Source organism: Meriones unguiculatus (genome assembly GCF_030254825.1).
Source record: "Meriones unguiculatus strain TT.TT164.6M chromosome 13 unlocalized genomic scaffold, Bangor_MerUng_6.1 Chr13_unordered_Contig_2907, whole genome shotgun sequence".
NCBI lineage: Eukaryota > Metazoa > Chordata > Mammalia > Rodentia > Muridae > Meriones > Meriones unguiculatus.
Window position 1 is genome coordinate 848,377 of NW_026843582.1, and position 11,624 is coordinate 860,000.

General features: G+C 58.7%; 2 protein-coding genes across 2 annotated transcripts in view; both read right to left on the reverse strand.

Annotated features, from left to right (window-relative positions):
* Positions 1-3,893: 3,893 nt before the first annotated feature.
* Positions 3,894-5,049, reverse strand: Trappc5 (trafficking protein particle complex subunit 5). The gene is given in 3 exon segments (XM_060375917.1): positions 3,894-4,785; positions 4,824-4,983; positions 4,985-5,049. Coding segments are annotated over 3 exon segments (567 nt in total). The 5' UTR covers positions 5,047-5,049; the 3' UTR covers positions 3,894-4,440.
* Positions 5,050-5,068: 19 nt separating this feature from the next.
* Positions 5,069-11,624, reverse strand: part of LOC132650535 (proline-rich protein 36-like) — a gene marked incomplete at its 3' end in the record, with an annotated part of 12,854 nt that continues 6,298 nt past the window's right edge. The window contains exons 4-7 of the mRNA XM_060375867.1: positions 9,496-9,688; positions 9,191-9,323; positions 8,857-9,126; positions 5,069-7,504 (exon numbers count right to left, since the gene is read on the reverse strand). Of these exons, the coding sequence (XP_060231850.1) occupies positions 5,069-7,504; positions 8,857-9,126; positions 9,191-9,323; positions 9,496-9,688 (3,032 nt within the window). The remainder of the gene's footprint in view (positions 7,505-8,856; positions 9,127-9,190; positions 9,324-9,495; positions 9,689-11,624) is intronic.

Consider the following 11,624-nt stretch of genomic DNA (forward strand, 5'->3'; position numbering starts at 1 on the left):
GAGGGGAGGACAGAGAGGAGGACAGAGGGGACAGAGGAGGGGACAGAGGCGAGGACAGAGGACAGAGGAGGGAACAGAGAAGGGGACAGAGGAGAGGACAGACAGGAGGAGAGGACAGAGAGGACAGAGGGGAGGACAGAGGAGAGGACAGAGGAGAGGACAGAAGGGAGGACAGAGGAGGGGACAGAGGGGAGGACAGAGGAGGGGACAGAGGGGAGGACAGAGGAGGGGACAGAGGGGAGGACAGAGGAGAGGAGGGGAGGGGAGAGAAGGGGAGGAGGAGGAAGAGGAGGAGGGGGAAGAGGGGGAGGAAGAGGAGGAAGAGGAAGAGGAGGAGGAGAAGGAGGAGGAGAAGGAGGAGGAGGAGGAGGGGGAGAAAGAGGAGGAGGAGAAGGAGGAGGAGGGAGGAGAGGAAGCTGGGGGAACCGTCTCTTGGGAGACTCTTCACTTCCAGGGTTCCCGGGCCGAGGTACCGGGTTCGAGTCCCCCATGAGGCAGGTCATCACCTCCCTGACGGACGCTTGGTGAGGGCCAAACAGACCCCCCAGGCCCTGTAACGAGGGACAGGGACGGTCAGGGACCTCCATAGCGCAAGGTCCCGGAACCGGAAGTGACGCAACCGGAAACGCTCGCGCCGCTAGGGGAGGGGCGGAGGGAAGCGGCCAAACAAACAAGCAACGAAGTCGAGCTCTGGTGGGCGGGACAACAAACAAAATATATTAAAAAATTTTAAACAAACTGACACGTCCCTTCCGTTCCGCCCGGCAGGGGCCGCTTATTAGTCATCTGAATCCCCGCTGCGGCGCCGGAAGGCCGGAACTGAAGTCTCCGCCCCCACCGCGTTCCCGCGGGGGACGGGTTTGGCGGTTACTCCGAGAGGAAACAGTTGGTTCCTGGCTTTTCCGGTCCCCGGTCCCCCAGTTTTCTTCTTCCCTCTCGTTCCGCTTCCGGTTCGCCCTCCGTTCGAGCGTTCCGCTTTGCCACTCTCCTCGGGGCGTTGACGGGCGGAACCGAAGCCTCCGCCCCAGCCGCGTTCCCGCGGGGGAAGGCTTTGGCGGTTACTCCGAGCGGAAACAGTTGGTTCCCGGCTTCTCCGGTCCCTCAGTTTTCTTCGCCCCACACACAACCGGGCCCTCCCGGCCTCAGGTTCCTCCCCGCCCCACTGTGGGGGACAGTGGAGGACACGGGGGGGACATGTCGTGGGGGGACAGGGACAACCCAGGCGTGGGCTCGGCTTCCGGTCATCCTTATACCTCCCGTTAGGGGGGGACAGTGTGTCAGGGGGACAGCGTGGGGGTGGGGGAGGACAGTAGGGGGATGGGGGAGGGAAGGGGGACAATGGAGGGGTGGGGAGACGAGGGGACACAGGGGACACGGGGGGACAGTGGGTGGACAGTGAGGGGGACAGGGGACTCGGGGGGACAGTGGGGGGACTGTGAGGGGGACGGGACACGGGGGGACAGTGGGTGGACAGTGAGGGGGACAGGGGACTCGGGGGGACAGTGGGTGGACCGTGAGGGGGACAGGGGACACGGGGGGACAGTGGGTGGACCGTGAGGGGGACAGGGGACACGGGGGGACAGTGGGTGGACCGTGAGGGGGACAGGGGACACGGGGGGACAGTGGGTGGACCGTGAGGGGACAGGGGACACGGGGGTACAGTGGGTGGACAGTGAAGGGGACAGGGGACACAGGGTGGACAGGGGACACGGGGGGACAGTGGGTGGACCGTGAGGGGGACAGGGGACCCATTGGCTAGACCCTGGGGTGGGGACAGCGGGCCTGGGCAGGGACAGGGGACACTAAGTGGACCCTGGGTGGACCCTGGGTGGACGGTGTTGGGACAGTGGACACGGGGTGGACTCTGGGGGAAACAGGGTGGACACTATGTGAACCTTGGGATGGTGGACACAGGGTGGACACAGGGTGGACCCTGGGTAGGGTGGACGTCATATGGACCCTGGGGTGGACACAGGGTGGCCATCTAGTGGACACAGGGTGGATATTGGTGGCCATTGGTGGACGTTGGGTGGGCCCCGGGGGTGGGGGACCCTGGGGTGGACACAGGGTGGACATTGGTGGTCATTAGTGGACACACGGTAGATATCGGTGGATATTGGTGGACACGGTGGACACTAGGTGGACCCCGGGGAGGGGGACCCTGGGGTGGACACAGGGTGGCCGTTAAGTGGACACAGGGTGAATATAGGTGGACGTTGGGTGGGCACCGCGGTGGGGGACCCTGGGGTGGAAACAGGGTGGACAGCAGGCCGGGTGGAGTGGACACAGGCTGGATATCGGTGGCCACTGGTGGACACAGGGTGGACCCCGGGTGGGTTGGACACAGAGTGGACATTGGTGGACACAGGCTGGATTTTATTGGCCACTGGTGGACACAGGGTGGACCCCGGGTAGGGTGGACACAGAGTGGACATTGGTGGACACGGAGTGGCCATTGGTGGACACAGCGTGGATTTTGGTGGCCATTGGTGGACACAGCTTGGATTTTGGTGGCCATCGGTGGACACAGCGTGGACCCCTCCCTCCCCCTCCCCCCGCCCCTCCCCCCGTCCCCTCCCCTCCCTCAGCGCCCCTCCAGCGCCCTCTCGCGGGCCAGCACGGCCTCGTCGAACTTGATCATCAGCGTGGTCCCCTTGTGCCAGTGGGCGGTGACCCGGGCCGGGAACCCCCGTGGCCCAGCACGGCCTCGGCCACCCCGGCGGCGAAGCTGGCCGGGTTGAGGCTGGCGTGGTCCCTCGGCGGCGAGATGTAGGCGTTGGCCAGGGGCGGGGACAGGGGGACGCGGGGTGGACAGGGGGCATGGGGTGGACCCTGGGTGGACAGTGGATACAGGATGGACCCTGGTGGACACAGGGTGGCCATTGGTGGACACAGGGTGGATATCGGTGGCCATTGGTGGACACAGGTTGGATTTTATTGGCCACTGGTGGACACAGGGTGGACCCCGGGTGGGGTGGACACAGAGTGGACATTGGTGGAAACAGGCTGGACTTTATTGGCCATTGGTGGACACAGGCTGGATATCGGTGTCTATTGGTGGACACAGGCTGGACCCCGGGTGGGGTGGACACAGAGTGGACATTGGTGGACACAGGCTGGATTTTATTGGCCATTGGTGGAGACAGGGTGGATATCGGTGGCTATTGGTGGACACAGGGTGGATATCGGTGGCCACTGGTGGACACAGGGTGGACCCCGGGTGGGGTGGACACAGGCTGGATTTTATTGGCCATTGGTGGAGACAGGGTGGATATCGGTGGCCACTGGTGGACACAGGGTGGACCCCGGGTGGGGTGGACACAGAGTGGACATTGATGGACACAGGCTGGACTTTATTGGCCACTGGTGGACACAGGGTGGACCCCGGGTAGGGTGGACACAGAGTGGACATTGGTGGACACGGAGTGGCCATTGGTGGACACAGCGTGGATTTTGGTGGCCATTGGTGGACACAGCTTGGATTTTGGTGGCCATCGGTGGACACAGCGTGGACCCCTCCCTCCCCCTCCCCCCGCCCCTCCCCCCCCGTCCCCTCCCCCTCCCTCAGCGCCCCTCCAGCGCCCTCTCGCGGGCCAGCACGGCCTCGTCGAACTTGATCATCAGCGTGGTCCCCTTGTGCCAGTGGGCGGTGACCCGGGCCGGGAACCCCCGTGGCCCAGCACGGCCTCGGCCACCCCGGTGGCGAAGCTGGCCGGGTTGAGGCTGGCGTGGTCCCTCGGTGGCGAGATGTAGGCGTTGACCAGGGGCGGGGACAGGGGGACGCGGGGTGGACAGGGGGCATGGGGTGGACCCTGGGTGGACAGTGGATACAGGATGGACCCTGGTGGACACAGGGTGGCCATTGGTGGACACAGGGTGGATATCGGTGGCCATTGGTGGACACAGGTTGGATTTTATTGGCCACTGGTGGACACAGGGTGGACCCCGGGTGGGGTGGACACAGAGTGGACATTGGTGGACACAGGCTGGACTTTATTGGCCATTGGTGGACACAGGCTGGATATCGGTGTCTATTGGTGGACACAGGGTGGATATCGGTGTCTATTGGTGGACACAGGGTGGACCCCGGGTGGGGTGGACACAGAGTGGACATTGGTGGACACAGGCTGGACTTTATTGGCCATTGGTGGACACAGGGTGGATATCGGTGGCCACTGGTGGACACAGGGTGGACCCCTGGTGGGGTGGACACAGAGTGGACATTGGTGGACACAGGCTGGACTTTATTGGCCACTGGTGGAGACAGGGTGGATATTGGTGGACACAGGGTGGATATCGGTGGCCACTGGTGGACACAGGGTGGACCCCGGGTGGGGTGGACACAGAGTGGACATTGGTGGACACAGCTTGGATTTTGGTGGCCATCGGTGGACACAGGGTGGACCCCTCCCTCCCCCTCCCCCGTCCCCTCCCCCTCCCTCAGCGCCCCTCCAGCGCCCTCTCGCGGGCCAGCACGGCCTCGTCGAACTTGATCATCAGCGTGGTCCCCTTGTGCCAGTGGGCGGTGACCCGGGCCGGGAACCCCCCGTGGCCCAGCACGGCCTCGGCCACCCCGGCGGCGAAGCTGGCCGGGTTGAGGCTGGCGTGGTCCCTCGGCGGCGAGATGTAGGCGTTGACCAGGGGGCCCCGCTCGATGATGTAGTAGACCCGGGGGTCGTCGTTGGCCTGCTCCAGCCGGTCGGCCTCCCGGCCGAACAGGGCCCGCCACACGGGGCCCTTGAGCTGGAGGAGGGCCCCCAGCAGCCGGGTCTCCCGCCGGCCCCCGCCCCCCCGCCCCCCCGCCGCCCCCCCGCCGCCCCCCCCTTCTCCCGCCAGGCCACCGCCTCCAGCGCCCTCCCCCCCACCGAGCGCCCCAGCCCCGCCAGGCGCCCCTGCAGCTCCCCGACCGACGCCGCCCGGCTCTGGCAGTGCTGGACCAGCTCCGAGAAGAGCAGGGCGAAGGCCTGGGGGCTCACCTCCCCCGGGGCCGACCCAGGGGCGCTCCAGCAGGGCCGACTTGCCCCGGGTGAAGCGGGCCTCCGCCATGGCCTGCGGGGGGGGAGGGGGGGAGGGGGGAGAGAGAGAGAGAGAGAGAGAGGGAGGGGGTCAGGGTCGGGGGTGCCCAGGAGGACCCGCCTGAACCCCAAGGTGGCACTGGGCGCCGCGGTGCCAGAGGGAGATGGAAGAGGAGGTGACGAAGGAGGAGAAGGTGATTGAGAAGGAGGAGGAGGTGGAGAAGGAGATGGGGAAGGAGATGGAGGAGGAGGTGGAGGAGGAGGTGGAAGAAGAGATGGAAGAGGAGATGGAGGAGGAGATGGAGGAGGAAATGGAGGAGGAGATGGGGAAGGAGATGGAGAAGGAGATGGAGAGGGAGGAGAGATGGAGAAGGAGATGGAGTAGATGGAAGAGGAGATGAGGAAGGAGATGGAGGAAGAGATGGAAGAGGAGATGGAAGAGGAGATGGAGGAGGAGGTGAAAGAAGAGATGGAAGAGAAGATGGAGGAGGAGATGGAGCAGGAAATGGAGGAGGAGATGGAGGAGGAGACGGAGGAGGAGATGGAAGAGGGGATGGGGAAGGAGATGGAGGAGGAGATGGAAGAGATGGAGGAGGAGATGGGGAAGGAGATGGAGGAGGAAATGAGATGGAAATGAAGGAGGAAATGGAGGAGGAGATAGAGGAGATGGAGGAGGAGATGGAGAGGGAGGAGAGATGGAGAAAGAGATGGAGTAGATGGAAGAGGAGATGAGGAAGGAGATGGAGAAGGAGATGGAGGAGATGGAAGAGGAGATGGGGAAGGAAATGGAGGAGGAGATGAGGAAGGAGATGGAGGAGGAGATGGAGATGGGAAAGGAGATGGAAGAGATGGAAGAGGAGATGGGAAAGGAAATGGAGGAGGACATAGAGGAGGACATGGAGGAGGAGATGGAAGAGGAGGAGATGGAGAAGGAGATGGAGTAGATGGAAGAGGAGATGGAGGAGGAGATAGAAGAGATGGAGAGAGATGGAGGAGGAGATGGGGAATGAGACGGAGGAGATGAGGATGGAGTAGATGGAAGAGAAGATGGGAGGAGGAAAAGGAGATGGAGGAGATGGAGAAGGAGGAGACGAAGAAGGAGATGGAGTAGATGGAAAAGGAGATGGGGAGGGAGATGGAGGAGATGGAGGAGACGGAGGAGATGGAGGAGGAGATGGAGATGGAGGAGATGGAGAAGGAGATGGAGTAGATGGAAGAGGAGATGGAGATGGAGGAGAGGGAGGAGAGATGGAGAAGGAGATGGAGTAGATGGAAGAGGAAATCGGGAAGGAGATAGAGGAGATGGAGGAGACGGAGGAGGAGATGGAAGAGGAGATGGAGGAGACGGAGGAGATGGAAGAGGAGATGGAGAAGATGGAGAAGGAGATGGAGTACAAAGAAGAGGAGATGGGGAAGAAGATAGTGGAGATGAAGGAGACGGGGGAGGAGATGGAAGAAAAAATGAGGAAGGAGATGGGAGAAGGAGATGGGGAATGAGATGGAGGAGATGGAGAAGAAGATGGAGGAGACAGAAACGATGGAGGAGATGAAGGAGATGGGGAAGGAGATGGAGGAGACGGAGGAGGAGATGGAAGAGGAGATGGAGTAGATGGAAGAGAAGAAGAAGATGGAGGAGAAGATGGAGACAGAGAAGATGGAGATGGGGAAGGAGATGGAGACGGAGAAGAAGATGGAAATAGAGGAGATGAAGAAGGAAATGGAGGAGGAGAGAGAGAAGATGGAGGAGGAGACAGAGAAGATGGAGACGGAGAAGGAGATGGAGGAGAGATGAAGGAGATGGAGGAGATAGAAAAGATGGAGATGAAAGAGACAGAAGGAGACGGAGGAGATGGAGAAGGAGATATAGGAAGAGATGGAGACAAAGATGGAGGAGACGGAGGAGGAGATGGAAGAGGAGATGGAGAAGATGGAGAAAGAGATGGAGAAGGAGATGGAGGAGAAGGAGATGGAGGAGATGGAGAAAGAGGTGGAGAAGATGGAGGAGAAGGAGATGGAGGAGATGGAGGAGGAGATGGAGGAGGAGGAGGAGATGAGGAAGGAGGTGGAGGAGATGGAGGAGAAGGAGATGGAGGAGATGGAGGAGGAGATGAGGAAGGAGATGGAGGAGGAGATGGAGGAGGAGGAGGAGGAGATGAGAAAGGAGATGGAGGAGAAGGAGATGGAGGAGGAGATGAGGAAGGAGATGGAGAAGATGGAGGAGAAGGAGAAGGAGATGAGGAAGGAGATGGAGAAGATGGAGGAGAAGGAGATGGAGGAGGAGATGAGGAAGGAGATGGAGGAGATGGAGGAGGAGATGAGGAAGGAGATGGAGAAGATGGAGGAGGAGATGAGGAAGGAGATGGAGGAGGAGATGAGGAAGGAGATGGAGAAGATGCAGGAGGAGATGAGGAAGGAGATGGAGGAGATGGAGGAGGAGGAGATGGAGAAGATGGAGGAGAAGGAGATGGGGGACACTCTGGGGCTGTGGGGAGGGAGGGTCACGCCCAGGGGATGCCCGCAGGAGCCCACCCGACCCTGCGCCAGCACTGGGCACCGCGGGGCCAACCAGGGGAGGACGAGAACCCGGGTCCGATGCCGGCGCTGCTCAAGGCCGGGTGCGGGAGCTTCCATGATGGGGGGCGGGGGGGAGGCAGGGGATCACGGGAGAGGAGGGAGGACAAAGGAGAGGAGGGAGGGGAAGGGAGAGGAGGGAGGGGAAAGGGAGGGAGGGGAAGGGAGAGGAGGAAGGGGAAGGGAGGGAGGGGAAGGGAGGGAGGGGAGAGAGAGAGGGAGAGAGGAGGGAGGGGAAGGGAGAGGAGGGAGAATGGAGGGAGGGGAGAAAGGAGAAGAGAGAGGAGGGAGGGGAAGGGAAAGGAGGGGAAGGGACAGGAGGGAGGAGAAGAGAGGGAGGAGAAGGGAGAGGAGGGAGGAGAAGGGAGGGAGGAGAAGGGAGAGGAGGGAGGAGAAGGGAGGGAGGAGAAGGGAGAGGAGGGAGGGGAAGGGAGGGAGGAGAAGGGAGAGGAGGGAGGGGAAGGGAGGGGAGGGGAGGGGAAGGGAGGGAATGAGAGAGGAGGGAGGGGAGGGGAGAAAACGGAGGGAAAGGGAGAGGATGAAGGAGAGGAAGGGGAGGGAAAGGGGAGGGATGGAGAGAAGGGGAGAGGAGGGAGGAGGGAGAATAAAGGGAAGGGGAGGAGGGGAAGGTAGAGAAGAGGAGGGAGGGGAGAAAACGGGAGAGGATGGAGGGGAGGAGGGGGGAAGGGGACGGGAAGAAAGGGAAGGGAAAGGAGGGAGGGGAGGGGAGAGAAGGGGAAGGGAGAGAGGGAGGGGGAAGGGGAGAGGGGAGGGGAGGAGGGAGGAGAGGAGAGAGGGGGGAGGAGGGAGGAGGGAGGAGAGGAGGGAGGGGAGAGGAGGGAAAAGGAGGGAGAGGAGGGAGGAGGAAGGAGAAGGGAGAGGAGGAGAGGAAAAGGGAGAGGATGGGAAGGAGGCGAGGGGAGGGAAGGGGATGAAGGGGAGGGGAAGGGAGAGGAGGGAGGGGAGAAAAGGGAAGAGATGGGAGGGAGGAGGGAAAGAGAAAGGGGAGGAGGGAGGAGAGGGAAAGGGGAGGGACGGAGGAGGGGAGGGCAGAGGAGAGGGGAGGGAGGGAGGAGGGGAGGGGAAGGGAGAGGAGGGAGGAGAGGGGAGGTTGGGAGGGAGGAGGGGAGGGGATTCCCCGGATTTGGCCTCCCCCTCCCCCCGGGGACCCCGGGCCCCTCCTCCCCCTCCCTCCCCTCCTCCCTCTCCCTCCCCTCCTCCCTCCCCCCTCCTCCCCTCCCTCCCCCCGGGGAAACCCCGCAGCACGCACCGAGGCGGGGAGGGCGGTCGGTACGGACGCGAAGGAGGAGACGCTTGGTTCTGGGTTCAAGGCTGCGGGCGGCAGAGGCTCAGGTCGCTGGAGGAAGCGGGCAGAGCGGCTGCGGGGCTCGGGGAGGCGCGGCCTGATGACGTAAAGGGCTCTTTCGCCCTGCGCAGGCGCGGGGCGTGAGCGCGGGGGGGGTGCCAGAGTGCGGAAGTGGGTGTGGCGGAACGGGAATCGCGGTGCCGAGACCGGAAGTCGGGAGTCGGAACGCGAAAGCTGTCGCACAGAAGCCGGAAGCGGGGACCGGAAGACGGCGGTCGGAACCCGAAAGCGGGCGCACAGAGACCGGAAGCGGCGCCCGGAAGTCACAGCGCGAGGTGGTAGCGCGCAGCGGAGGCTCGGGTCGCAACAATAAGGAGGCGGAGCGGCTGCGGGATCGGTAGCGGCGCGGTTTGATGACGTCCCAGGGGCTCCTTCGCAAAGCGCAGGTGCGGAGCGTGAGCCCGGAGGCCAGAGTGCGGAAGGGAGTGTGGCGGAACGGGAATCGCGGAGCCACGACCGGAAGTCGGGAGTCGGAACCCGAAAGCAGGCGCACAGAAGCCGGAATCCGGAAGCGGGAACCCGGAAGTCAGATTCCAGACATACAAACAGGGAGTCGGAAAGCCGGAAGTCTCAGTCCGGAAACCGGAAGCCACGTTCCCAAAGCAGGAGTGCGGAAACAGGGACCGGAAGTCGGAGTCCGGAAGTTGGCACGCCGGACACCGGAAGCCGGAAGCACGAGACCGGAAGTCTGCGCCCAGAACCCGGAAGTCCCGTGCAGTGAGCGCCCTGGCTCGTCCTGAGCATGCGCAGTGCGCAGGGATGCAGGGACCTGAGCATCCTTCCGGTTTCCTGGGGGCCTCCCCGACCCCCCCCAAAATATGAGTGTGTGATTTCTGTGTCTGTGTGAACATACAGACATGTTCATACATGTAATATTTACATATGACGTGAATTTACTACATATGACGTGAATTTACTACCTATGACGTGAATTTACTACCTATGACGTGAATTTACTACCTATGACGTGAATTTACAACCTATGACGTGAATTTACATATCATGCAAACGCGCGTTTACATGTGGCATGAATTGGCATGAATTTACGTGTTATGTCGAATATGCATTTACTTATGCACACATTTACATGTCATGTCAACATGCATTTACGTAGGACATGAATTTACATGTTACGTGGATTTACATGTTCCGTGAATATGCACTTACATGTGGAGTGGTGAATTTACAGGTTGTGCAAACATGCGTTGACATATGACAGGAATTTACACGTGGGATGTGAATGTGCATTTGCATGCGACGTGGATTTGCGTGTTATGTAAATGTGCACTTGCGTGTGCACCAACATGTGAACATATTTGCGTCGTCATCAACATACGAACATATCTACGTTGTCATCAACATATGAACATATGACGTCGTCATGAACATACGAACATATTTACGCTGTCATCAACATACGAACATATTTACGTGGTTATCAACATAGGAACATATTTACGTGGTCATCAACATATGAACATATGACGTCGTCATGAACATACGAACATATTTACGCTGTCATCAACATACGAACATAGTTACGCTGTCATCAACATACGAACATATTTACGCTGTCATCAACATACGAACATAGTTACGCTGTCATCAACATACGAACATATTTACGCTGTCATCAACATACGAACATAGTTACGCTGTCATCAACATACGAACATAGTTACGCTGTCATCAACATACGAACATAGTTACGCTGTCATCAACATACGAACATAGTTACGTCGTCATCAACATACGAACATATTTACGCGGTTATCAACATACGAACATATTTACGTTGTCATCAACATATGAACATATGACGTCGTCATGAACATACGAACATATTTACGCTGTCATCAACGTGAACATATTTACGTGGTTATCAACATAGGAACATATTTACGTGGTCATCAACATATGAACATATTTACGTTGTCATCAACATATGAACATATGACGTCGTCATGAACATACGAACATATTTACGCTGTCATCAACATACGAACATAGTTACGCTGTCATCAACATACGAACATATTTACGCTGTCATCAACATACGAACATAGTTACGCTGTCATCAACATACGAACATATTTACGCTGTCATCAACATACGAACATATTTACGCTGTCATCAACATACGAACATATTTACGCTGTCATCAACATACGAACATATTTACGCTGTCATCAACATACGAACATATTTACGCTGTCATCAACATACGAACATATTTACGCTGTCATCAACATACGAACATATTTACGCTGTTATCAACATACGAACATATTTACGCTGTCATCAACATACGAACATAGTTACATCGTCATCAACATATGAACATAGTTACATCGTCATCAACATACGAACATATTTACGCTGTTATCAACATACGAACATATGCTGTCATCAACATACGAACATATTTACGTCGTCATCAACATATGAACATAGTTACATCGTCATCAACATACGAACATATTTACGCGGTTATCAACATACGAACACGTTACCAGCATAGGAGTATGTTTACATACATGTCAATACCTATGTTATAGGGTGTATGGTTGAGCCTAGATAACCTACGTTTCTACCCAGTTCTCCATGTTATTCACTTTACGTACTAACATATATCATATTACATATATTTATAAGCGTTACGTATGTTCTAA